The sequence below is a fragment of the Rhinatrema bivittatum genome, chromosome 8 (genome assembly GCF_901001135.1).
Source record: "Rhinatrema bivittatum chromosome 8, aRhiBiv1.1, whole genome shotgun sequence".
Lineage (NCBI taxonomy): Eukaryota > Metazoa > Chordata > Amphibia > Gymnophiona > Rhinatrematidae > Rhinatrema > Rhinatrema bivittatum.
Genome location: NC_042622.1, coordinates 50231150 through 50258710, shown reverse-complemented (window position 1 = coordinate 50258710; position 27561 = coordinate 50231150). Strand labels below are relative to the sequence as shown.

At 45.5% G+C, this 27561-nt stretch overlaps 1 protein-coding gene across 2 annotated transcripts in view; it reads right to left on the bottom strand.

The window, feature by feature from the left end:
- SRSF6 (serine and arginine rich splicing factor 6) overlaps positions 1 to 27561 on the bottom strand; it is a 47043-nt gene that overhangs the window by 10386 nt on the left and 9096 nt on the right. For both annotated transcript variants that reach the window (XM_029613704.1, XM_029613703.1), the window contains exons 2-4: positions 15121 to 15269; positions 12157 to 12308; positions 1563 to 1765 (exon numbers count right to left, since the gene is read on the bottom strand). In XM_029613704.1, coding sequence (XP_029469564.1) covers positions 1563 to 1765; positions 12157 to 12308; positions 15121 to 15269 — 504 coding nt within the window. The remainder of the gene's footprint in view (positions 1 to 1562; positions 1766 to 12156; positions 12309 to 15120; positions 15270 to 27561) is intronic.

Below are 27561 nucleotides of genomic sequence, written 5' to 3'. Positions count from 1 at the left end.
TGGAGGAGCAGGAGAAATTTGTTGGAGAACTCCTCCGAATCAGTTGAACACCGATCTGGATCAGTGTCCCCCTGGTCCCCCTCCCTATGACTGACAGAGGTCTGATTTGCAGGAAAAGGTGTGTGTGGGGGGAGGACCCTAGAACTCCCCAGCTGATGCCTTGCTTCTAGCATGAGAAGTTAAGATGGACACCGTAACCTCAGGCCCCCCCCCCCCGCACCGGCTCGCTGCACTCGAGGCACCATGCTCCCCTGTGGTAGGTCCCATCTCCCTGGAGACTCGCTCAGGGCACAACATGGTCATGTTGAGGTGCAGCTGTTTTCCCCCTACAGCAGCGGTAAACTTTCCCGTTCTGAGTAGGTGGTGTCATACTGTGTGATCCTGCCTAAAAATAGTCCCTGCCTGCAATGCAGTCTGTGGCGCTGTTCCAGTTTGACATCCAGCCCTGATAAAATTGTCAAATTGGCCCCACTCACCTCAGACTGCCTTCCCAGCAGCACAGTAATCAGCCGCCAGAGCTCAACTCTCCCTTCTCTTTTTTTTTTTTTATAAAAGAAAGACACCAGCAAAAACAGAAGGAATTAAACTAAATACTTCCCTGCTTCTGGTTGGAAGAGGCTCATCACTAGGGGTGGCAAGGGAACCAGGACCCCAGGCTATCACAACCCCTCCCACAAAGAAACTTCACACCTCAGGGAGCTGTCCTCTAGAAATCCTACTTCTCCTCCCTAAGACTGCAGCCTGCAGGTTCGCACCTCTACCATCTACTGGAGAAATACTGAGAAACTGCAGGTGGCCCTCTCAGATAAAGTAGTAGTGTTCTCTGCCTCCATCTGCTGGTAGGGATGCAAAGCCCATTTGTCTGGACTGATCTAGTTATGAACAGAAAGGAGGCTTTTTTTTTTTTTTTTACAGTATTAACTGGGGAAGGATGGGAAGAGGACTGGCACACATAAAAGCTTATTTTAAATTTAGAGGGGCTGGGGGGGGGGGGGGGGGGGGAGAAGAGTCATGATATTTGTGGTAGTGATTACCACTTAAGTGGAAATCTTTTGAAGATATCCGGTTTAAGTAGGTTATCCAGCCACATGAGGCTGGATAACCTTAAATATACTGTGAAGCAGGTCTAAAGTTCTTAACCCAACAGTCAGTTATAGTTGAAAATCGGGTAAGCTACACTGAAGCTATGGAATGCCCTGGAACACCTATCTTCTGGCTAAATTACAGCCCATTAAGTGGCTGAATATCTTTAAAAAAAAAAATAAAAAAAATTTACATTAAAACAAATAACCTGTGAGTTATGTGCCTAATTGGCTTTTGAATATTGATCTCTATTTAGACCAGACATTTTATGAACACGCTACCTTTTTAGATCCCCATTCTAATGAACTAAGTTATCTGAGCTAGGACAGGCCACTTTGCCCCAATTAACTCTATTCAAATGAAGAGAAGGCTGAGAAGTAAATTTGCTCACCTACAGCAATGAGACCTATACATAGCAGCAGAGGCCTAAAGCATGACTTCTTAAGAGTATCATACAAGCACACCATTTTCTTAGTTACCTTGATCTGCTTCCCGAATATGAACGTCTGTTACGTGGCTTGTCTTCAACCAGCCTGATCTTTCTACCATTTATCTCAGTGCCATCTAGTTTATCAAGTGCACGCTTCATGTCAGAGTAAGACCTGAATTCAATGACTCCTTCATTTGTATGTTCCTTGTGAGCATCTGCATAGGTCACCTCACCAGCTTGCCTCATGAAGTCCTAGGAGAAAGTGAATTTGGTTAAAAAATAAAGATACTTAAAGAGCACAAGTCTGAAATGTAAAGATTTACTGGAGTCACAACAGCCCTTTAAGCAAGGTTGCTTATCTAACAGGTGTTCTCTGAAGACAGTTCACTCATACAAGTGGGTCCAAATGGCTACATGTGGCATAGAATAGAAAGTCCTACAGCTTTCTGGAAAATTCTAGAAGTCTTTCATGTATTTACGAGATTTCCTGCTGTGCTTCTTTGCCCCTATTTATGCAAGCTAGAAGGGAGAACTCACAACATGGGATTAGGGGGGGGGGGGGGGGGGGAAATCCTATGACGATATGGTGACTGTGAAATATGCCTAAATCTCTAATGAATGGGATGGCTACAGAAAGGATAAGACCTGCTAATAGAAGGAAAGTTGTTTTTTTGGGGGGGTGCACCAATAAACCCCCCTTTTTTAATTTTCTTTTACAACAGGAACATAACCTGAACCATAAACTGGGTCCTATGAGGAAGAAACTAACTTTACCCCAGAAACATACAAAGAATAATAAAACATTCTGAATCTACTGTGCTGTGGGAGTTCAGCTGGCCAATATGCAACTACAAGACCAGTCCTGCCCAGATGCAGCAAACAAATCTGCAGTCTGCCACCAAACTGGAAACTGTGGTCAGTCACTGCATTGCCAGTGCTATTGAGATAATGCTGGAAAGTTTTCTATGGGTTAGGGTCTGCTTCAGAAAGGAGGTTGCAGCTCTTTTGCCATTCTAAAACTAGAGAACTGCTTGAGCATATAGCTTAGGTTTAAAACAAATACACACGCTGGTTTAAGGATTGACTTAAAGCAAAGTTAAACACTAACTTAGCAGGAAATTGGAGAAATTACTTTCCTGATAATTTCATTTTCCTCCGTGTAGACAGATTGACTCAGGACCAGTGGGTTATGCTCCCTTACCAGTAGATGGAGATGGAGGTCAGATTTCAAAGCTGATGTCACCCTAGATCAGGGGTCAGGAACCTATGGCTCGCAAGCCAGATGTGGCTCTTGATGGCTGCATCTGGCTCGCAGACAATTCTTTAATAAAAAAGTAAAAATCTAACAAAACCCCTCAAGACCTGCCAAAAGTCCCTGGTGGTCCAGCGGGGGTCTGGGAGAGATCTCCTGGACTTGGGCTGTCAGCTGCCAGTAGTCAAAATGGCATAGACTGCCCTTTGCCCTCACTATGTCACTGGGGTCAACCAATGGCGGCGGTAGCCCCTGTGACATAGTAAGGGCAAAGGGCAGTCTATGCCATTTTGACTACTGGCAGCTGACAGCCCAAGTCCAGGAGATCTCTCCCAGACCCCCGCTGGACCACCAGGGCCTTTTGGCAGGTCTTGGGGGGGGGGGAGGGGGGTTGTAGTAAATTAATTTTGGAGGTCTTGGGGGGGGCATCAGGAGAGTAGGGGGTTGTAGTTAGTATGGCTCTCACAGAATTACATTTTAAAATGTGGTGTTCATGGCTCTCGGCCAAAAAGGTTCCCGACCCCTGCCCTAAGATACATCCCTGCAGTGACTTCAGCCCTGTAGTATTCTCAAGAGCCACTGTGGAAATACTAATGAACGATTAAAAATGGATAACCTTAACTGTACTCAATCATAAACACTGAACTCCAGTAAGAAAATAGATGCCCTGATCTAGGGACTGGATGATGGCTTACTCAATCTCTTGAAATAGATATCCACTCTACGGGCAAATCCTTGGCACAGTTCTTGGGCAGCTGTGGCAGGATGGGATGCTGGGTCTGTCTGGTTCTCTCTGGTGGTTGATATATTCCACAGTCATTGCGTAGACTGCTTGACCCTGGAGTGACTGAATTGTAGACATGCCAATCTGACTGTTCTAGAGGGCCTCTTCCTCGGTCCAACATCCCTGGGCTGTCAGTTCCTGACAGTGAGCTTCCCTGCCCCGGAGGCTTGCGTCTGTTGTGAGGACCAGCTAGTTCAGGGAGGACAGGGATACTATCCCTGCTCAGATGAGCTTTCTGCAACCACCACTGGAGGCGAGAGCATATCGAAAAGTCTTGAAACTGCGGGTTCCAACGTGACAGAGCGCTGAAGGGCTCACATTTGGCCTAGCTCATGGCACTACTTCCAGTGTTGCTGCCATCAACCCAAGAACTTTGAGATAGCTCCACACAGTTGGGCGTATTGTGCTCAACCACCAATGCACTTGCCCTGCTTGGTGATGAACCAGACTCCCAGATATTCCAACTGGGAGGGCATGAGCCTGCTTTTGTCCAGGTGTTTGACCCAGCCGAGTTCCTGAAACGAGGAGGTCACCTTGTTGGTCATCCAGAGACTCTTCCACGGACTTGGCCCGGATGAACCAGTTGTCAGAGTATGGGTGCACCGGGATTCCCTCTTTTCTCAATGCTGCTGCTACGACCATCATAATCTTGGAAAATGTTCTGGGGGAAGTGGCTAGGCCAAGAGACCGTGCCTGGAACACGTAATGGCAACCCAGTACCAAAGTGTAGGAAACGTTGCGGTTCTTGATGGATTGGGAGTGGCATGGAGACACCATGAATATGTCCTGAGGAGTGCTGTGAAATTCTAGTGCATATCCTTCTTGTATGACTTCCAGTATTCATTTGTCCGAAGTGATCTCGACCCACTGCTGGTAGAGGGACAGTCAACCCCTATTCTCCGCGTTCAGAGGGTGGGTTGGCAAAATTTCATTGGGTGATTTGGGACGAACTTGAACCTGAGCATGTCCCTCTCTTGGGCCAACGACTACAAGAGGATTGATAACTCCCAAACAGCCAAGACCTCCAAAGTGTCTAATTTCTATAGGGGCAAAAGTGTTGGGAGCCCCTGCAGACACCCCTCATAGGCAAGGGGCACTGTAACTGCTTTCTCTTATTTTCTGGTAGCCGGGGAACTGGAGACTCACTCCATTTACTTGCCAGCTTTTCCAATTTGCTTCTGAAAAGGTATGATCCTTTAAAGCAGGGGTGGCAAACTCCGGTCCTTGACTGCAGAGGCCCGTTTAAGGGTGGACTCCATCTGTCTATCGTGCACATCATTTAAGGCCACTCTTCCCTCCACTGGGATAGTTCTTCACTAAGATGGCATAGACCAGCCCATCCACTTTTAGGCAAACTCAAATGCTCTTTCATCCAGTGGGTATAAAGCTTCTAATGCATCCCATTCCAGGTCAATCAACTCCTGGATGGCTTCTAGTACTGGAAAGTAGCAAGCAGCTTTCCATAGGGCAATCAGAATAGGATTCTTCTTTGTTTTCATCAAAGTCCACCCCAGGGCCTGGGAAGCTAGGGACGGCAATTTGTCTCCTTGGAAAAACCGTAACATGGTCAGATACAGTTCTAAGCCATCTTCCAAGGAATCAGTATCCTCTTCGTCTGTGCTGTCCAGGACCCTGCCAGGGATACAGTGGGTGAGATGGGGCTTGCCTCGAAGTCCGCCGATAGGACTGGGCGAGGGAGGGCTTACTGGCTGAGGTTCCATTCGGCTAGGGGCAAGTGAGGTAGCAGACTGTGCCTGTACAAAGGCTTGAAGGCCCTAGAAAAATTCCACCCAAGAAAAAGGCAGCCGGGTCCATGCCTAACCTAGGAGGTATTGGGGTAAGTGCCGCTGAATTTCCCTCTCCCATGGATAACCCAGTCATAGGCGTACTCAGATCTAGAGTACTGCCAGTTAAGGCTGTGGCTAACCCATCCTCTGAATGGGAAGAGCCGAGCTTAGCAAAGTCAGGGGACACCAACACTCCCCGTACTTCCTCACAGTGCTGACATAAGTTGGAATCCAGGTCAGACTGCGAAGATCTAATATGACAAGGAGCGCAGAGGCACTGGTGACAGTAATTGTGCATTGTCAGTTCATGATTAAAATTTTATGCTTACAGATTTCAGGTGCCTAGCTGGGACACAGCAAGGTGCATGCATAGCCCGTGCACCTGGCTTTAATCTGTTTTCTGCGCTTAGTAGGTTGTGCGCTTATGTATGCGCGTAACATTATGCGTGTGCGGAGCCGATGCACTGCATATACCTATGTTCTATGGAGGGCAATATGGCATGCACAAAGATGCACACAAGATGGCACCACCGTGGCCTACTATGCAGTGGGCTGACCAAGCCTAATGTGGGGCCTAGCACACCAGAGGGGGCCAGTCAACCTGCTCGGAAGCCCATGCCCCCTTAACCCAATGGCATTGGGAACATCAGTACAGCGTGCCAAGCAAAGAGACCAGTGGGGAGGTAAATACCTGGGGACAGTGCTTACCGGCTGGGTACAGAGATGGCCTCTGGCTATGGGGGAGGGCTTTGGCCGTCACTGCCAAGCTCAGCTTCCTGCACCCGCTCCTTTCAGCGGGTTAAGTAGCAAAGTCCACACTGGGAACCGAACCAAGGCACACCTCTGAGTGATCTTGGAAATCACCTTAGAAATTCTCAACTTGGGGAGGGACCTTTAGGTATTAGCGAAGGAGAGCAGGGCTCATTTTTTTTCTCTGAAGGGCTGAGGTTATCTAGGGTGACATCAGTTTTGAAATGTGACTGAATCTCCAGCTGCTGGCATGGGAGCATAACCCATTGGTCCCGAGTCCATCTGGCTACATGCTAGGAAATGAGGAATGTGTCTCATGTACCAACCTATTATGAATACATTTTATGTAAACCAGACTCCGATGTAGAAAACAACCCCCTTCTCCCCCCCCCCCCCCCCCCCGGAGCAAGAGTTTGGTCACATTCTAGTCCACCGATCACTCCTAGGGGTTCAAGCAACAGCTTGTCTCCCAAGATGTTTTCTTTCCTTGCCAATCAAATAGCCCTAACAGTACACAAGAGCCTGTTTCTTCTTTTTTCTATGCATTTTATATTTTCAGGTGGGACAGCACTAAATTATCTGGAATAAGAATTTTGTTGGCCACCCGATTTCTGCATTTACTACTATCCTTAACTTGGAGACTTGTGCAGACTTTTCTTCTAGGATGACTAGGGGCACCCCGCCCCCCTACAATGTGAAACCTCTCTAAATTGGTTCTCCATCCATGGAGAGAACAAATTTGGAGTGGATAATTTGGAAGGTTAATCCCTTCGGCAGATTGGAATGAAAGCCACCAAAACAAAGTGAGTTTTTATACAATACAGACATGATCCAAAATAAAATGGGGTCTGCATCAGAAGACATGTGAGACCTGCAGACTTAAGTATGCATACCCTAGAGGAAAGGAGGGGCATGCAGGAAATATGATTCAGATATTCAAGTACCTGAAAGGTAATAATGCAGCAGATATGAAAATGCCAAAAGGGTAGATTCAGATCGGCAGCAAATTTTTTTTTTTTTTTTTGCACAGAAAGCATGGTGGAAACCTGGAATGCCCTCCCAGAAGAGGTGAAGACGACAACTGTGACAGAATGCCAGAGGGCAGAGGATGGAAATGAAGATCCAAGATACAAATTTGGTGTATGATTTCTGTGTGAGGTAACCTGCACGGAGTAGCAGTTACAACCCCAAAGATATGCTGGGCAACTAGAGACCATTTTAGTCTATTTGCATCACAGACTGTATTAAAACCCAACTAATTTCTACAGATGCCCACTGGTTTATGCGCTTGTCTCAATCCTACATTATTGCAATGTTTTGTACTTGAGATTATCTGGTAGATTGATTTATAGAGCCTACTTGCTACAAAATATGGATACCTCATTGATAACAGGCTTTTAGCCTAAATAGTTGATCCCGTTCATCATAGTAATACAGAGACACCAGGGGAAGATGGAGATGAGAGTTGGAGATGGAAGTAGGGGAGATGGGTGGGGGGGGAGGAGGGTAGATGGAGGGGTAGAGGGAAGGGGGATATCCTGGTAAGATGTGGCAGTACTGCTGCGATTTGAAAGAGATTAGTTTTAATGTACTGTTTAGTTAGTGAGCCTTTGGTTTTACCTTATTATAGCCTTGTATTATGTTTAAGGATATGTTTTTAGTATATATGTATTTGAATGCTGCTACTGCAATTTCAATCAATGTAAACCGCCTTGAAATGAATTTGAAAGCCGGTATATAAGGTTGAATAAATAAATAACAGAAAAAATTAAGCTTGATTTCCAATTGTGGATAGAGCCAAGTTTAAATTCTTAACTTCTAGCACTTCAGACTATGGGGGACAATGGTCCATTGTATCTGTGAAAACCTCGAATGCTATCAGCTAGGATGAACTGAAGATCTCCAAGGGTGTTTTTACATCTGCCTCACCTTCAAAAGGTAAGAAACATTATGTAACTAGGGGCTTTTTCACAGATGGTGTCTTCAAAGCAGGAGCAAGCTACCCTGATGACAAATGCATAGAGGACTGATTCTTGCATATTTCGGTGCTCACTGTATTAAGGATTTATGTGCAGATAGTGCCTTGGGTGGTGAGGGTACTAATAGCACAGATACACCCGAGACTGATTTTGAGCACTGGCGGTTCTACAAAGCAACACCTTTACTGCAATGCATGGTTAACAGGTGGAGGGACAGACCTCGGAGGGGCCTGAAGGAGGCTCCTGCTAGGAAATCCAATATCAGGTTAGATTCCAAGAGGTACTGGCCACTTTAGTGGTGGGCGGACGTGTTTGACTCCTTTCAGGAAGTGTGAAGCTATGCTGTCGCCCTCGCTCTTGGAGCCGTAGCATGACAATGCTACTACCTGTACCTTGATGGAGTTGAGGGATAGACCCTTCTGTAGCCCGTTCTGCAGGAATTCCAAGATCACGGGAACTTTAATTGAGCGTGGTATGTTGTCGTGGTCTTTGCACCAGGCTTCGACTACTTGCCAAATCCTTATGTACGTTAAAGATACGGGAAACTTGCGTGCTCGGAGTAGTGTGTCGATTACAGCCCCCCCGAGTATCCGCTCTCAGGCGAGTCCTCTCAATGGCCAGGCTGTAAGAGAATTGAGTTGGATCGGGCCTTGCTGCAGCAGGACTGTGTGGAGGTGGTGGCAGGGGGGTCCCTGCTAGTAGTCTCCTCGTGTGTGTACCACGGTCAGTACTAGTCCCCTGTGCAGCTGTATCTTGTGGATGATTCCGCAAAATAGGAGCCACGGCAGGAAGGTGTATAATAGGGTCCCCTGTGGCCAGGTCATCGATCCCCTGAGACTGAGGTTCCTGCCTGCAGCTGAAGTACCTGGGTACTTGAGCGTTGGACTGGTTTGCCAGAAGGTCCATGTCTGGTGTCCCCCACCGGTTCTCTATCATTTGGAACGCTGCGGGCGACAGCTTCCATTCTCCTGGGTCTAGACTTTCTCTGCTGAGGTAGTCTGCCATGATGTTGTCTTTCCCGGTGATGTGGATGACAGATCTCCTGGAGGTTTACTTCCGCCCATGACAGAGGGTCGATTTCCAGAGACACCTGTTGGCTTCTGGTTCCCCCCGACGGAGAATGTAGGCCACTGTCGTGGCGTTGTCCAACATTACTCTGACCACTTTGTCTTGAAGTCTGTGAGCGAACTGCAGGCAGGTTAGTCTGACCACCCGTGCTTCTAGGCACGGGATGTTCCATCCCGACTGTGTTCCACTGCCCTTGGGCAGTTAGCTCATTGCAGTGTGCACCCCATCCTTGTAGGCTGGCGTCTGTGGTGAGCAGGGTCCAGGTTGGTGAGGATAGCCTTGCCCCCTGGTTCAGGTAGCTGCCCTGCAGCCACCATCGTAACTGGGTCCGGACCCTGCTCAGGAGTGATAGACGAACGGCATAGTTCTGAGACAGTGGATTCCATTGCAATAGGAGCGAGCGCTGTAGGGGGTCTCAATGTGAGCTCGTGCCATGGCACTACTTCCAGTGTGGATGCCAGACAGAGGACTTGTAGGTAATCCCATGCTGTGGGGCGAGGTTTGCTCAGCAGGATTTGTAACCGGTTCCTCAGTTTTGATCTCCTTGTGGGAGTCAGGCTGTTCCCCTTCTTCTAGGGGCTCTGCTTCCTCTTCAGACTTGTCCGTGTCCCCATAGGTGGGGCTTCTGGGCGGTGGAAACGTTTGTCTAGGCCTAGCGTGGCCCGAGGGATAAAGGTCTTCTGGTGGAGACTGTGGCTGTTTAGCTGGAGGCTCCGTCTGTACGTGGATGAAGGTGTGTAGCCTTTTGAAGAATTCCACCCATGAGCTAGACGCTGGGTCCCAAGCTAAGGAGCGTTGAGTCCCTAGAGGTCCCTGTCTGAGGGGGTGTCCTGCTGGAATTTGCTAGGTCCGGGGTACTTACTGAGGAGCTAGTACTCTGTCCTGGGTGGACTGGCCCTGGCCTGGATCTCCCAGGACCTCCTCGCACTGGGTGTTGGCCTCTTCGCTTTGTGCGGCTCTGATATGGCATGCTGGGCAGAGGCCTTGAGCTCTGTTCCCGGTGGTGCCATGGCTATAGGCACGCAAGTATTTTGTGCGCCCGGATCGAGACTGCGGACAGAGCGGTGAATAGGGCCAATATGGCGACGGTGACCACCTCGAAGGGTCTCCACATGGGAAGACCATTGAAACTAACCAAGGCCTGGCCCTGCTAGGGAAGATCAACCCGGCGGCACAGGTCCCAGCTGGCGACCTGCGCGACTCCTCGAACCTCTGAGACCAGAGTCAATGCTGAAGTTTTCTACCTTACCATCGGCGCTTCCCGGTTTCGTCCCGGGCGGTCTCCGGCTGCAGGGGGAGAGGGCAAATACCTTCACTGCCGTGCTCTAGGGTGCACCCGCTGCGCCCAAGATTGGGGGCTAGGTCCTCACCGCGATTCGGCCGTTGGACAGAGGCTCACCTCTGAGGGACCACAGAAATCACCTCGGGAATTCTCAACTGGGGAAGGGACCAGAGGGTATCACCGCAGGAGAGCGGGGCTCGTCTTCAGGGGTAAGTTTTCTCCATTGAATTTTGTTCTAACGCTGTGAGAGCGTGCAGATAGTCCAACTGCTATGGAGACTGAAAATACTGAAGAGCTGCACTTCCTGCAGGGGTATATGTACAAGGGGCTGACGTCAGATTTAAATCTGATCAGTCTCCAACTGCTATCAGGAGTACACTATACCCATTGGTCCTGAGTCCATCTGCTACACACTAGGAAAATTAAGATTGCGGAGTCACAACCCAGGTGTCTTGGACTGATCCTGGTACGTACAGGGAAATTAAGATTCTACAGAAGAAGGCTGGATGAAATTAAGTTACTACTTCTCCCAGAGCCTCCTTTCAATATCTTAGTTCTTTTCTTCCAGTATCTCCTTTCCACCTCTCCCCAGAATTTCTCCTCTCCCTCTAGCACCTTCCTTCCAGAAGGACAGTTCCCTGTGCATCCCTCCTCTGGTGCAATTTCAGTGGAGACTTCCTTCTTCCTCTTGTGGTGTGGATATGGTCATGGCCTCACTATGCATATTGCTCCTGCACTTGTTTTGTAATATGTATTGTCCAGAACCAGTTCTTGTGCATCACATGCTGTTTGCCTTTTAAAGGAGAAGATACTTTGGGAGTGGGGTGGGGACAAATCACACACAAAAACTGGGAATTTATCCATGAAAAGTCAGTCCTCATGCCTAGCGATACGTAGATGTGTCATGTGGCTTCCTTCCTGGATTCCGTTTCATAGTTGCATTGGAGGACTTATGCACTTTCAGTTCACATTTTACACATGCTTCAATGCCACTGATGTTTCTGCTTCAGTCTGTCAATAAATGTATCTATGCTTTCTGGAAAGCTCTGCCTCCATGTGCAATGACTTTATTGATGACGCCATGATTCAATTTGGGTGGCATATTTTTCAAAGTCCAACAGTGGTCTCTGCAGATTGGAAGTTTTTAGGTTTGGCTAATCTGGGTCTTCCCTATCTGAAGATTCAGCCCTCGAGTCAATGCTTTTGAGGATGAAGATGAATGGTGATTCCACAAAGCAGATCTGCTTTTCCTGGAGGCCATCTTCACTGCTCAAGTTATTTGGGAGCCAGGGGACATTAGCCAAATTGTGCAGCCGCTGGAACTAATGTCCTGGACCTAGGTAGCGGTAACAGATTGTTCCCATCAGTTTTTGACAAAAGGCGGCCCTACCAGCAGCAAGCCTGAAATCCACTTTTTTTTTTTTTTTTTTTTTTAAATAGCTGTAATAAATCTTTTTTGTAGTAATGAAAAGTACTGTTAAGATTTTTGCTCCCTGAAGCAATCCCTATTTTGGTAACTGAATTTTCAGTCACGGAGAGACTGTAGTAACAGTCAGTGCAATAGCTCGGACAACACACCCTGAGGAGACCGAGCCAACGCTCACCTGAAGTTGTCACCCACAGATTATGTCTAATTCAGCCCTCCTTACTGACAGAAAAATAGGAGTGCTGGATCACCCCATCTGCAACTAAATGTACTGTTTGTCTTAGAGAAGTCAGCAAGTCTAACAGATTTTCATACCTTCAGGTCCTGCCAGCTACAACGGCTGGAAAGGTTTTCAACAATCAACCTATACTCTGTTCTAACAGGTGGTCCGTATTTGTCTCTTCCAGTCCTCTGACTTCTATAGCCGCCGCCACCGCCGCCACCACCACCTCCGCCGCCACCACCACCTTTATTGTATACAAAGAAAGACTTTAGATGCAGTTATATTGACAGGATAAATCTAAACATTATAAATTTATGAATGTTTAAGATTAAAAAAAAAAAAAAATCTGACATTACAAGAGTAGGACTTAAATCATAGACCTCCAATATAACTGTGACTTTGCCTAAGTAAATATATCTAAAATTAAGAGAAAAATAAACAGATCGCCTTAAAGATGCTGCACCTAAGATGTTAGAAGTGACTGCTCTTCTTTACCTTGCTAAGTTTTATTTTACAGGTCATTGTAAAATATAAAACTTAACTTATTACATGCATTTCTATATTTTACATATATTACTAGTTACTCTAAGTACTTACATCACAGTAGGAGGTTTTTGGTGGCCACAACAACACGCAAGGTAACAGTCACCTAGTTCAGATTAACCAGTTTTGTCTAACCCTTGGAATCCTCACCATCACCCTGCGTCTAATGGCAAAAGGCTGCTGTCATCATGGCTTCCGGTAAGGTCAGCCAAAGGGTCATAGGGCAAGGGTCACAATGTATGGAATAGCCAAGGCCAATCAGGAAAGGCAGTCATCTTAGTCTCAGTGGACTCAGCCTCAGCCCCACTGGTCACTTTCAAATTGAAACATCAAGGACTTGTTAAAAATTCGGAATTCAACATGCAACATTAAAATACAAGTCAAACATTTAATTTATATATATTTTGAACGAAAAATAGTACGAATTCCTCCCTCCCCCCACTAACCCAATTCTACAAATAAATTAGCCTTCAGACTTGCTTTTGGTCAACTATTAAGTACAGAGATACCCACCTAAACCCACTCTTAATATCCAACTGAAAATACACACTTATGATTTATACACTGGCAAAGGCACCAATACAGTCTCAGAATCAAACCTATGCAGTTTGTTTCATACAAAAGGAATTCACTGTAGTAAATGTGCCCTCTCCATTAGTATTAAATCATAACAGAGCCAACATTCCATTTATACGAACACCTTTTAATATTTGTATTCTGACACCTTTTAGTAAAATCAAAATGTTCTTTTGAAGGCACTCATAAGTGCATATATAGTCACCTCTGGGATGAATGACTGCCGACATTACATTGTACGCCTTTAACAGCAATCACAGCAGAACTTTGACGTTGGGCAAGCTAGCTTCCTAGTCTGGGTCCGAAACCTAGCTATGACTAGAACAAAAAAAAAAGTTGTCTCCCAGGAAACTAGCATACTGAAGTTTGAACGAGTTCTTAGAGAAGATGCCATAATATTATTAGCCAGATAAACTAAGGCGAGTTATTGCTATTCCTAAAGCAACAATAAATAGATCTACTTTATGGGATGCGCCAGGTACTTGTGACAGATAGGCCACTTTCTAAGACAGGATGCTGAGCTTGGAGGACCTCAGTGGGACCCAGCATGACATTTTTTATGCTCTAATCCCACTTCAGTCAGTAACCATGGCTCTCTCTTATTTCAGCATCTTTCCAAAGCCCCATAAACCTTTTATGAACATGCCACCCCCCAAAAAAAAAAACAAAAACACAAAACTGCCAAACATTCTGAAAGGTGTTTGTATAAGAGGAATCCACAGCAGCAACTTATTCAGACAATGAAGTATCAAATATGCCCAACTCTCAGAAGCATATTTGTTTTTCAAGTCTAAACTGACACCAAAGAAATAAGTGGGTCTTGTAATTGACTACTTATGTCCTCATTCTATCCAAAATATGATAAGCAGACTACACAAGTAATCAACTGACCAACTTTTGTCCAATATTGTATAGTCTATTATTAAATAGAGCTACAATCTACAGTTTACAACTTAAAAAAAGTCAGACATCTAAAATGTGCTAGTGCTTTATAAGTAATGGATGCTGTAGGGGGAAGCAGTCTTCACCACTCCTATGTTCTGCTGAACTGCATAAAAAAGCTTAAGCATTTTCCTTAAACTTACTGCATAAATATGTTCTCACAGTAGTACAAATGTACTTACTGATCAAGCATATGGTTGAAACTGCAGCAATGTAAGCTTAGGCTATGAAACAGCACAAAACTTGCAAAACAAGAGCACATGCTCAAATTAAAAATCGTGGAAAATGCACCCAAGTATAATTCATATTCTCTTCAGCTTGCATTAATCAAAATCAGACTAGATTTGACCTTCAAGATACTCATATATTGGGTGAAGCTTTATCTTCCCAAATTATGCTTTTGCACTTCCAGAGCACTAATTACAGAACACCATGAGGTGTTCAAGAATAATTTGCATCTTTAAAGACAGCAGCTTGTTCACTAGGTACCACTTATGAATTTCAGAATGCACTAAGCCAATGTGCATCAGAGACACAAAATATTCATATACTTAAACCAGTTATCTGAATGATAACTGCACTCATGTATTGTATATTCCAGAAATAAACATGGCAAGTAACAATTAAAAAAAACCCTTGAACTTCAAAGCCAGCTTCTCTGCAACAAGTACAGCACCATTGTTAGGAAAGCTAAATCCTTTTTTATGCAGAAGCTTCACCTAACCTGTAATAAAATTCTTTCGGTACATAAAGCCTAAAACCAACATGCCAACTGGTGACTGTCAAATGCAGTTACCTCCCCAGAAAGACATAAGAAAAGCTGTAAGAAATGGCAACAGCATTTTCAAGTGACACAGGCCCATATCAATTGCCATGTGTACTCCTGAAATGTGCTTAAGAATGCCATGTGCCTTTAATGGCAGTACTAACTTTGACACCTCTTCAAAAATGTTAGTTCTTTCTACAAAAACAAAGATGACAAAGACCATACTTACTGCGACCACCATAGCTATATGTGTCTCTGTCTCTACGAGGACCCCTTGCATGCTCCACAATCACACGCTCTCCACACAGGTCCTTCCCATTGAGCTCATAAACTGCATCATCGGCATCCCTGGAGTCCTCAAATTCAACAAATCCATACCTGCAAGTGAATTAAGCTAAAGAGTTACAAATGATTCACAAAACTAGTCCCAGAAACGTTTGCTGCTTGCCACAGAGGCTGATCTAACTTATCGTGAATGAACGCATGTATGTGTTTTAAATTGCTTTAAAAAAATATTGATATGCTGAATTGTATAAATATTTGATATGTGCCTTATAAAACGTTTAGAATATAACACATTTATACTTTGTGGGTAAGAGTAAAATCATTTTTTAAACAGGTGAGAATGGTTAGTGCTTGAGGTTTACATCCATTACAAAATATCTCTCGTCAATGTCTAGATTCATTTCTACACAAGAGTGTCGCTAAATAGATTCTGTGCTGGTGGAATGTGGGGTACCTCAGGGGTCCTCTTTCCACCCTATTCTATAATATATACTTGCAGCTCCTGAGCAGTTTGATTTGCCATTTGGGGGTGCATGCACATATTTATGCTGACACTATCCAGTGTATCTTGATGGTAAAGAATTCAATACCACAGGCCCACTTGGAGTAAACCATACTATTATTTTAATGAGTTGCTTTAGAGTAAGCTTGTTCTAAATGAAATAGCCTGAGCTTTTGGTTGGGGGGAGATCCGGTTTTTACTCCACCTTCTACCCCAACTATTAATTCAAGCTTTGTGGACATTGAAATCAGTGAAATTGGAGCAGAACAAAATCATCAGGTGTTAGGCTAGACTCCATTTTGTCCTTGGAGAGCCATGTCGATCATGTAATTCAGACTAGATTCCTTAAGCTTCCACAGCTGTGTCTTATGTCCATTTTTAGATGAGGGCTCACTCAGATCTGTGGTTCTGAATTACTGCAATGCATTGCTTATTGTCTTTCACAATATTTTCTACATCAACTCCAGGTCTTGCAGAATGTTGTTGCAAGACTCTCTCAGGCTGCTTGCAGAGAGCATCTGCCAGACCCTTATTGTGCCATATGGAGAAATCAGTTTCTTACCTGATCCTTTCCTTGAGTCCAGACAGATGGGTTATGTCCACGGACAAGCAGACGGAGACAGAACAGGCTCGCTAACGTTGTCGCTAATAATCATCTATGCTAACCTCACCAGTATTACCTATAAACAAACTAACTCTGGACACTAAGACCTTAAGATAAATAGTAGACACAAGTTTTATATATTTTTCATTTAACTAAAAGGCTTCCAAAAATCCTATTAAATACAAGGATAAACTAGTACAAACTGGAATAGACTTTAAACCCATGGAGAACCATCTCTTGACGAAAAAACAGAAAAGTTTGGTAGTAAAGGGAAGGTCTGTACTGGCCTGACTGGAATCAAGGAAAGGAAACGAGCAGTTAAGAAACTAACTTCTTCCTCATCATCCAGTCAGACCAGTCCAGATGACTAGGATGTGCACAAGCTACTTCAAACCCACCTGCAACACCTATGAGGCAAAAGAAGCTTCCTGCCGGGCACCCATGACCAAACGATAGAGCAAGGAAGACCAAGTCACCATGTTACAGATACTTTCAGAGAAACCAACCTTAACTCCACAAAGGAAGCCACCTGAGCCCTAGTAGAATGAGCCCCAACTTGTTTGGGTGAGGAGCTATCAATACACTGCTGGAACAATTTCCTTAATCCAATGGACTATGGAAGCCTGTCAAACACCACTGAATATCACAAAGACAAGACATCCTAAATGGATTAGTGACTTCAATGTGGGGAGCATGCTCTTAAGTACATCTAAACCGTGAAGAGAGCTATAATTTACCACATCAAACTGCCTACCAAACAAACCAACCATCTCATTCAAATGAAAAGTGGAAACTACCTTTGGGAGAAAGGAAGGCACTTTACAAATTTTTTTAGGTCACTGCAGGGGTATATCTAGGGTGACATCAGCTTTGAAACCTGACTCAGTCTCCCATCTGCTAGCAGGAGAGCACATAACCCATTGGTCCTGAGTCCATCTGGCTGCATTCTAGGAAAGGCTTGTTACAAGTTTTAACACATCTCTTTCATGAAACATTAAAAAACAAAAAAACTCTACAAGATGCCTGTAACTCAGAGGATCCATCTGAGCCAATAGCCACCAGAAACACCACCTTCATAGTAAGCAGCTCAAACTGAGCACCTGCTGGGGAGGGGGGGGGAGAGACTAAACACAGATCCTAAAAAGGAACCAGAATTCTCAGAGGCCTAATATGCTTCACCTTTAGGTAAAGCGACATCTGGGCTAGAGAATAAAGGCTTACCCATTATGCACCCCTTGGAGCAAGCAATAGCTGCAAACTGAACCTTCAAGAAATCAAACACCAAACCCTCAAGAAGGCTATCATAAATTTTTATGATTAAAAAAAAAAACAAAAAAAAACCTCAAAGGGAGCATGCGTTTGGCACACCATTGCTCAAAAGTTATTCAAATAGCAACATATGCCAGAGAAGTGGAATACTTTCTAGCCTTTAACAATATTTTATCTTACAAGATTAACCCTTTTGTTAGGCATGCCTTCTCAAGAGTCAGGCCATAAGACAAAAATCTATGAAGGATCCTTACATAGAATTGGCTCCCTGAGACAGCAGATCTACACATTTCATAATACATCATTCCCTATTGGTTTGCCTAGGAGTGCCTTTGACTTATGGAAAAATTGGAGAAATTTACCTAAATTTTGTTTTCCTTAGTGTAGACAGATGGACTCAGAACCATTGGGTATTGTGCTCTTCTGCTAGCAGATGGGAGACTGAGTCAGATTTCAAAGCTGACGTCACTCTAGATATACCCCTACAGTAATCTCAGCTCTTCAGTATTCTCTTCGAAAAGCCATTGTGTATATCGCTTTGCTTAAATAACGATTAAACTTGAGTAAACTTGAACTGGTTTAACTAAATTTCCAAACTGGAGACCGCCAGTGCACTTAACCAATTAACACCGACACCGGACTAAACTGTGGGTGTCTTGAACTAGGGGTAGGCCACGGCTTACCCGTATTTATTCTCAAGGTTCTCCTTTTCCAGGGCAGCTGTGGGCAGGATGCTGAGTCCATCTGTCTACACTAAGGAAAACGAAATTATTAGGTAAGAAATTTCTCCATTTCCTAGCGTGTAGCCACCAGATGGACTCAGGAACAATGGGATGTACAAAAGCTACTCCCGGACAGGGCAGGAGGCTGCCCGTGGCCCACATAATACTGCCCTTGTGAAGGCTGCGTCTTCCCGGGCCTGAACATCCATCCAGTAGAACTGGAGAAGGTGTGTATGGAGGACCACATCACCGCCAGACAGATCTTGGCAGGCAACAGCAGCTTGGTTTCTGCCCAAGAGACTGCCTGGAACCTCGTAGAATGAGCCTTAACCTTTAGTGGTAAGGGCTTTCCTACCTCTATGTAGGCTGCCTTATTACTTCTTTGATCCAGCACGCTATGGTCATCCGCAAGGCCGCTCCTCCTTGTTTCTTCCCATTGTGAAGAATGAATAAGTGATCAGTTTTGCACACCGGTTTCGATCTTTCCAGGTATCGCACCAGGAGTCTGCCGATATTCAGGTGGTGAAGGTGGTGTAAGTCTTCTAGTCCTTATGCTCATCTGGAGCTGGTAGCGAGATTGTTTGATGTGAAACTCAAACCACTTTCAGAAGGAAGGAGAGGACAGTGCGCAGTTATATGGTTCCAGGTGTGAACCTGAGGAATGGTTCTCGACAGGATAGAGCCTGTAGTTCGGAGACATGACTAGCTAAACATATTGCCACCAGGAATACAGTCTTCAATGTTAAGAGGCGTAGTGACAGACCACGTGCTGGTCTGAAGGAAGCCCCAGCTAGGAAGTCCAATTCTAGATTGAGATTCCATAGAGGCACCGGCCACTTTAGGGGTGGTCGGAGTGGTTTAACCCCTCTCAGGAAGCAGGACAAGTCTAGATGGGTTGACAGCCGGATACGGTCCATTTCGGCTCTGAAGCAGGTCAGTGCGGCTACTTGGACCTTGAGGGAGTTGAATGACAACCCCTTCTTCATACAGTCCTGTAGGAACTCCAGAATCATGGGAATCTTGGTTGTCCACGGGAGAATCCTGCGGTCTTCACACCAGGCTTCAAATACTCTCCAGATCCGTATGTATGACACGGATGTGGAGAACTTGCATGGGTGCCAATCACGGCCTTTGAGTAACCGCGCTTCTTCAGGAGAGTCCTCTCAAGGTCCCTGTGTGGAGGTTGGTACAGAGGGTTCCCCACAAGGTGTCTTTGCATGTATGTGTACTTTAGTAGTCTCGGCCAATCTGGGGCCACTAGTAGAACTAGTCCCCTGTGATGTTCTATCCTGCAGATGTCCTTGCCCAGTAGTGGCCACGGGGGACGGGACGTACAGTAAGTCACTCTGGACAAGTGAGAACGAGAATGTCGATTCCTTGGGATTGCGGCTCTCGTCTGTGGCTGAAGAACCTGGGGACTTGGGCACTGAAACGGGTAGCCAGTAGGTCCATAGCTGGGAGGCCACAGCGATTTACTATCAGTTGGAAGGCTGTGATAGACAGCGTCCATTCCCCCTGGGTCCAGGCTCTCTGCTGAGACGAAGTCTTTTCCTGCAATGTGGAAGGCCAAGATCCCTTGTAGGTTTATCACTTCCCATGCCATGAGAGGGTCTATCTCCAGAGACACCTGTTGGCTCTTGGTTCCTCCCTGGTGGTTGATAAGCAACCGTTGTCGCGTGGTCCGACATTACTCGAATTGCTTTGCCTCAGAGTCTGTGGCTGAATTGCAGGCATGCTAGTCCGATTGCTCGAGCTTCCAAGCGGTTTATGTTCCATTCCACCTCTTCCTTGTTCCATTGTCCCTGGGCCGTCAGTTCCTGACAGTGGGCTCCCCACCCTCGCAGGCTCACGTATGTGGTGAGCAAGATCCAGTTCGGGGGGGGGGGGGGGGGGGAAGATAGGCTTACTCCTCTGCTTAAGTGGTCTTCCTGTAGCCACAACTGGAGCTGAGAATGTACCTCTGCTGGTAGTTGTAGGCGAATTGAATAGTCCTGGGAAAGTGGGTTCCATCATGACAGTAGGAGTGCTGGAGCATATGGGCCCTTACCCAAAGGACAAATTCCATGGTTGATGCCATGAGGCAAAGGACTTGAAGATAGTCCCATACCTTGGGGTGTGCCTTGTCATTAAATAGTCAATTGTTCCATCAGTTTCCTTCTCCTCGGGGGAGGGAGGAAGACTTCTGTTTAGGGTCGAAACAGGTCCCCAGGTACTCTATGATTAAGAGGGCTGCAGACTGCTCTTGCCTGTGTTCACGACCCAACCAACTTCCTGCAGCAGGTTCTACTCTGCTGGTCACCTGCCGGCTCTCTTCCGAAGACTCTGCCCTGATTAGCCAATTGTCCAGGTAAGGATGTACCAAGATCCCTTCCTTGGTGTTGCTGCTCCAACCACCATGATTTTGGTGAAGGTTCTGGGGGCAGTTGCTAGGCCGAAGGGTAGTGCTCGGAACTCGTAATGGTGACCCAGTATCATAAAGCACAGGAGGCGCTAGTGATCCTGGACTGGGATGTGAAGGGAGGCTTCGGAAAGGTCCAGTGAGGTTAGAAACTCTCCCAGTGCACTGCCATTATTACGGAGCAAAGAGTTTCCATGCAGAAGTGTAGAACCTGCAGATGATTGTTGATGTTCTTCAGGCCTAAGATGGGTCGGAAAGATCCTTCCTTCTTGGGAAGGATAAAATAGATGGAATAGCACCCCATATTTTGTTGGGGCGTGGAAACCAGAGTTATTGCCTTCAAACTGAGTAGTCTTGTTAGAGTGGTTTCTACTGCCAGTCTCTTGGAATGGGAGTGGCAGGGTGACAAATTTGTCTCGAGGGATGCTGCAGAACTCCAGAGAGTAACCTCAAATGATGTTTAGAACCTATTTGTCCGATGTTATCTCGACCCATCTTTGGTAGAAGAGGGCAATCGACCCCCTATATCCTCTTCTTGTGGATGGGTCGGCCCATTCTCATTGTGGAGCATGGCTGGAGCCTGCCCCCCAGGCCTGCTCCCCAAGGTCTGGGACCTTCCGGAGGGACAAGGTGCCTGGAACTGCAAGTTCCTGTAGGGTCTAAAGCGCTGAGATCCTCTGCCCTTGGTTCTTCTGGGGGAGGGACGCTGAGATCTTTTACTCCTATCTTCCAGTAGCCAAGGCACTGGGGATTTGCTCCATTTGCTAGTTAACTTCTCCAATTCATTTCCCGAACGAGAGAGATCCTTTAAGAGGCATTCTTGTGAGATTTGCTTTAGATGTCATGTCCACAGACCAATTCCACAGCCATAGTTGTCTTCTGGCTGAGGTGTGTACCAGGTCTGAGCTTGCGTCCGTGAGGAAGGCTGCTGCAGGAACCATCATCTCACCGGTATACGTTCTTGAGTTATTTGCCTCTCTCGAGAGGAGCAAGCAGGAAGCAATCTGCAGTGTCATTGCTGTTGCGAAGGCCTGCTTAAGGACTGATTCCAATAGTCTGTCCTGAGTGTCCTTCAATGCAGTCCCTCCCTTAACGGGAATCGTTCGCTTTCAGACGGCACAGACCATATTATCCACTTTCAGGAAACTGCAGGCATTCCTTGGTCCCTGGTTCTAGAGGGTATAGGGCTTCCAAGGCCCAACCCCCTTTGAAGCTGGCCTCTGGGGCATCCCATTCCAGATCAGTTCCTGGATGGCTTCCATCATTGGGAAGTAGCATGAGGCCTTACAATGGGAAACCAAGATGGGGTTCTTCTTTGGTTCCGCCGTAGGGTCCATGCCAGGAATACCCAGGGTCTTCAGAGTCTGGGAAACAAGGGATGGTAATTTGTCCTTGTGGTTCCATTCCTGAAGGGATTTCTCCTTCCAGGGAGTCACTCATCTGAGATGACTGGGTCCCTGTTAGGGAAGTTCTTGGTTAGGCGAGGCATGTCTCGAGGCATCCGAGCAAGGCCAGGAGGATCTTGTGCTTCCGGCAGGGTCGAGCCTGGGACACAGCTGGGGTTGATTGTGCCTGAATGAAGGCCTGCAGGACTTGGAAAAATTCCAACAAGAGTGGGTCCATGTTATTCCCAGGGGCGGGGGGGGAGTAGGGGCCCCCAAGGTGCCCTCCTGTGGGGAAGCCATCTCGGAGATGCAAAGGTCTGGGGAGCTATCTTCAGTAGTTCCGGAACCATCTCCCGACAGTAAGGGACCAGGCTTTGGTTCCCCCTGGGCTTCTTCGCAATGTTGACACAGGCAGGACTAATTCAGGCTGCGCAGCTTTTATGTGGCAGGCTGCGCAAAGAGTGCCTTCTGGCCTTCTTGGGCACAGTGCCATTGTTTTTAATGTGTTTGCGCGTGTGCAGTTGTAAACGCAGCTGTGAGTGCCGCTATGCGCCGTCTGTATTGGACACGCGTTAAAGTTAGGTACATCGGCCGGCCGCCCGACCTGCCCCGCGTGTACCACCGGCAAGAAGGGAAGATGGCGCCAGTGACCCCCATGGGTCTCCACGTGTGTGGACCCTTGCACCGGATCGGGGCCTAGTCTAACAAAGGCTGCTCAACCCGATCAATGCTCCCTTCTACCCTCGCCGGGACAGATTCGGTACAGCGATCCGAACTGTGGAGTCCAGAATTTAAAGGTTTTTTTCCTTACCTGGTCTTGGCGCTTACCGATCGTGTGCCAGATGGTCTCCAGCTGCGGGGGGGGGGGGGGGGGGGGGAGGGAATTACCTTCACCACTGCGCTCATTTCTGCACCCGCTGCCTTTCAGCCACACTGGGGTGCTAAGTCCACACCGGGAACTGGCTACCGGACCAAGGCACACCTCAGGGACATCAGAGATTAACCTCAGGAATTTTCAACTGGGGAGGGACCCTTCGGTATCACTGCAGGAGAGCGGGGCTCGATCTTCCTTAAGATAAATTTTGTTTCTTCTTTGCTGTAATTCTTAACACTATTCTAGTGTGTGGGATAGTGTCCGCATCTGCTGGGAGATAGAAAATACTGAAGAGCTAAGCTTACTGCACGGGTATGTGTAGTATGACGTCAGCTTTGAAATCTGACTCCTTCTCCCATCTGCTATCAGGAGAGCACAATACCCATTGGTCCCGAGTCCATCTGGCTACATGCTAGGAAATTGGGAATTACATGTATTGGGCATCTTCTGACTCAAGGTCAATTCATTGTATTTGGGGACTTAATAGCTAAACATGGTCTCGCTTCTGCAGATTTTTTAGTATATGCCCAGCTGCAACACTTTATCCTTTCATGTAGGAATAATTCCTCATGGGCTAAGGGCAAGACTGTTTGAACACTTTTGTGAACAAGCAGATAAGCTAAGGGGACTGGTCTCCAAATTATATCGCCTGATCAACAAAAATCGCTACCCCTTTCTCACACATTTGAGCTTGGGAGGCAAGTGAGCATCTCTGATTGGGATTTATGAAAACCAGTAAGATTTCTCTATCTGCAGCCCTCCAAGAGAATTGTTATAAAATGCTATAATCAATGATATTTGACACCAGTGCGTCCGCATGTAATGTACCCTTCAAGAGCAGACACTTGCTGGCGAGGCTGCAGGGGTCCTTTTCCATATTGGTGGTCTTCTGATCAGATATTGAAATACTGGCATCAAATTATAGGGTGGATATCTTTGGTTCTGGGCTGGAAATTGTCCCAAGTGCTGGCTCAGTCCTTAACAAACCAACTAAAGGCCTAAATAAGTATCAGCAGAGATGCTGCCACCAGGTCTATATCACCACTCATTGTGGCAATAGGCATCAATCCCATCTCTCAGTCTGTATATATTACAGCCTCTCGAGATCAGCAATTGTCTTCTTTTCAGAAGACTTGGCAGCCTTACGCTGACTGGTACTCTAGTACACTATGTGATGGGGGGTCTCTATTTCACTATTTTTCTGGCTCTCATCACCTAGGCTGCAGTGCAGAGTTCTTCTTGGGTGTTTCATTCCTTAGATTTGTCTGTTTGAAGGATTAGTCTTAGTCACTAGATCACCCATCACTTAGCCTTCTGCTGTTTGACTATTAAATTGTGCCTCCAGATAATTTGACTATTTATGATCCATGCCATGTATTTTTATTATACTACTATATTCACATCTATATCTTCATGTTTAAGCAGGTATTTACACTTTCTGTTATGGGGGTGGGTATATTGTTGTTTACACTTGATTGAAATATGCACACACAGTTCTGCTGCCTTGTTATTTAAGATCACTTAATTTCAATAAAAAAGAAATGGCATCCACTGTCCAATTTCACAGTCAAATAATGGAGAAGTTACTTACCTGATAATTTAGTTTTTGTTGGTGTAGACAGACTCAGAGCCAGTGTGTTATGCTCCCCTGCCAGCAGATGGAGGCAGAGCAAGCTGACTTCACACTATATATACTTCTGCAGTGACCCAGCCTGCCAGTATTCTCTCCAAAAGCAACTGTGGACAGACTTGCAAAAAAAAAAACAAAAAAAAACAAAAAAAAAAAACCCACATGATTAAAAGACAAGCAACCATAACTGTATTCAACCAATACTACACACTGAACCCAAGTAAGAATATAGGTACCCCAATCTAGGGACTGGAGGAACAATTACCAGTAATCCCTTGGGACCCATATCCCCATGGAGGACTATTGTCACAATCATTCAGCAGCCAAGGGCAAGAAGCTGAGTCTATCTTGTCTACGCAAAGGAAAACTAAATTATGAGGTAAGTAATTTCTCCTTTTCCTAGCATGTAGACAGATGGACTCAGAACCAGTAGAATGTACTAAAGCTACTCCTAAGCAGGGCAGGAGGCTGCCCATGGTCCAGTCAACACCACACATGCAAAGGCTGCATCCTCTCAGGCTTGCGCATCCAGACAATAGAACCTGGAAAAGGTGTATAAGGAGGATCACTGACCGGAGATAAACTAACCTCTACCCATGACAGTGCCTGAGCCCTATTGGAATGAGCCCAATCCCGAGTAGGCAACAGATTCTCATCATCAGCATACGTGACCGTGATTACCTCCTTAATCCGGCAAGCTTTGTAGCCCATGAAGCTGGTTCGCCCTGCTTCCTTCCACCATAAAAGGACAAATAGGAGATCCAACTTTTGGAGAGGTTCAGAAACATCCAGATACCACATTACAATTCTCGACATCCAAGGAATATAGGAGGCAATATTCCTCCGCGTCCTAGATCTTATCCAGGGATGGCAAAGAAATGTATGGATTCAGGAGACCGGGAAGTTGTGCCTACCCTGAGACTGTTTCTCGAGTGGAGTCCGGTGGCCTTGTTGAGGCCAGAGCGTTTTGGTGGTCCGGCGAGGTAAACAGAGGACATGCCCCCAAATGACATCATAGGAGGGCAACGTTAGAGGAGTTAAGACCTAACTCCGAGCGGTGCAGGGGCGCGCGGCTTTGTCATCTACTAGAATCTTCGCAAAGAACTTTTTCCTTTTTAATATCAGCGCAACTTTCCCTCTCCAAACAGCGGGATACCAACTATTTCAATCTAAATAAGCTAAGTATCTTCTTGCTCATTTATTATTTGTATATTGAAATGTTTCCTAAGAATGCCACACTCTGCTCGGAAACGTAGAGCTCGAGAAAGGTTGATTGAAGGTACTTTAGCTAGTCCAGTGTTGGGCCCCATGGATGCCCACATTAGGAGAGGGATTATATTGCCGGGTGATAAGTCGCTAGAGGGGACCCAGGAAGGCATGGTTTCCCCTCTTGACTTGGAAATCTTTGTCCCCGGATAATAGAGCTCCTCCTGAGAATCCTGCGACAATTAGATCAGAATCATCTGGAGACGCCACCCCTCCATTAGAGAGAAATGGAGGAGTAGAGGATGACTCAGGAAAATCGAATTCAGCCGCAGGAAATACCAAAGTATTTGGCAGCTTGGAAGGGGAAATTGCTGAGGGACAAGAACTGTTTCGGGATACAGACTCAAGTTCTGAAAAGATATTTGTTGATATGGTTGATCCTTTACCTTTAATAAGGCCATCGATAATTTCTTTAGAGGCCATATGGGAAACACTAGTGGTTTTAGATAAGAATGTTACCTTGCAATTGAAACCGGTTATAAAAAAAATAGAAAATTTAGATTTGAAATTGAAAAATGTTATCCTGGAGATCAGGTCATGGCAAATGTTTCTAAGGAATCTAAAAGATTAAGTGACCAGAATGTTATGATAATTAAAGGAGAATCCGTATTTATCTAGAAAGTTAGAGAATTTAGAAAATCAAGCACGAAGTAAAAATTTGAGGTTGGTCAATTTTCCAAAGCTTCCGACGATTTCAGCTAAAGAAATGTGGAATAAGTTTGTTCTTGAATACTTAAAAGTTCTCCAACAGGCTATGCCACCTCTTAACCAGATTTATTATATTCCTTCTTGGAAAAATGTATCAGAAAAAGGGCAAGATTTTCAATCAATTACGCCCTTAAATGTGACTGAAATGTTGGAATCCACAAATATGGAGGAGTTACAGGCCCTCCACATTAATTGTATCTTTTTTTTTTTAATTAAATTCAGATAAAGAGTGGATCCAAAAATTATTCTTTAGAAACATTAAGGAAAATTTCTATCAATTAAATGTAAGAGTATTTCCCGATGTGACGAGAGAGACACAAAAGAGAAGGAAGAAATTTCTTATATTAAGACCTAAACTTTTGCAAATGGGGGCGCAATATAAGTTAAAATTTCCATGCAAATGTTGCATAATTTATAAATCAGTTAAGTACTGTTTTTTTCAACCATCTCATTTGTTTAAATGTATTTCAGATAAAAACGTAGAGTCTTCCGACAGAAGTAGTCCCTCAATGATGCAACAAATAAGCTCTATATTATAGTTAAATAATCCCAAATTAGATTGTTAATATTACTTTAAAAATTTTTCTTTTTGTAATGCCTTTATTATTTTCAATGTGGTATTCCTCTATGTAGAGAACTAGGAAAACTCATGTGGTTTGATGATATGATTCATTGGGTAATGTAGCTTAATGGTCATAATCATAAGCATGTAATTTCTTGTATCAAGTTATTCTTGATGGTATTGTTTAAAACTTGAATAAATAAAAAATATATATATTAAAAAAAAAAAAGAAATGGATGGATTCAAATGAAACTCCAAGACCACTTTAGGCAAGAAGGATGGAACAAAGCACAGCTAATGCCCTGGAGTCACCCGAAGGAATGGCTCACGGCAAGACTGGCCTGCAGCTCGGAAATGCGACACATGGAACAGCCACCAGGAACACGGTCTACATAATGAATAACCGCAAGGTAAGGGTGCGCAATGGCCGAAACATAGGGCCTGCTAAAAAATCCAGCAGTAAGT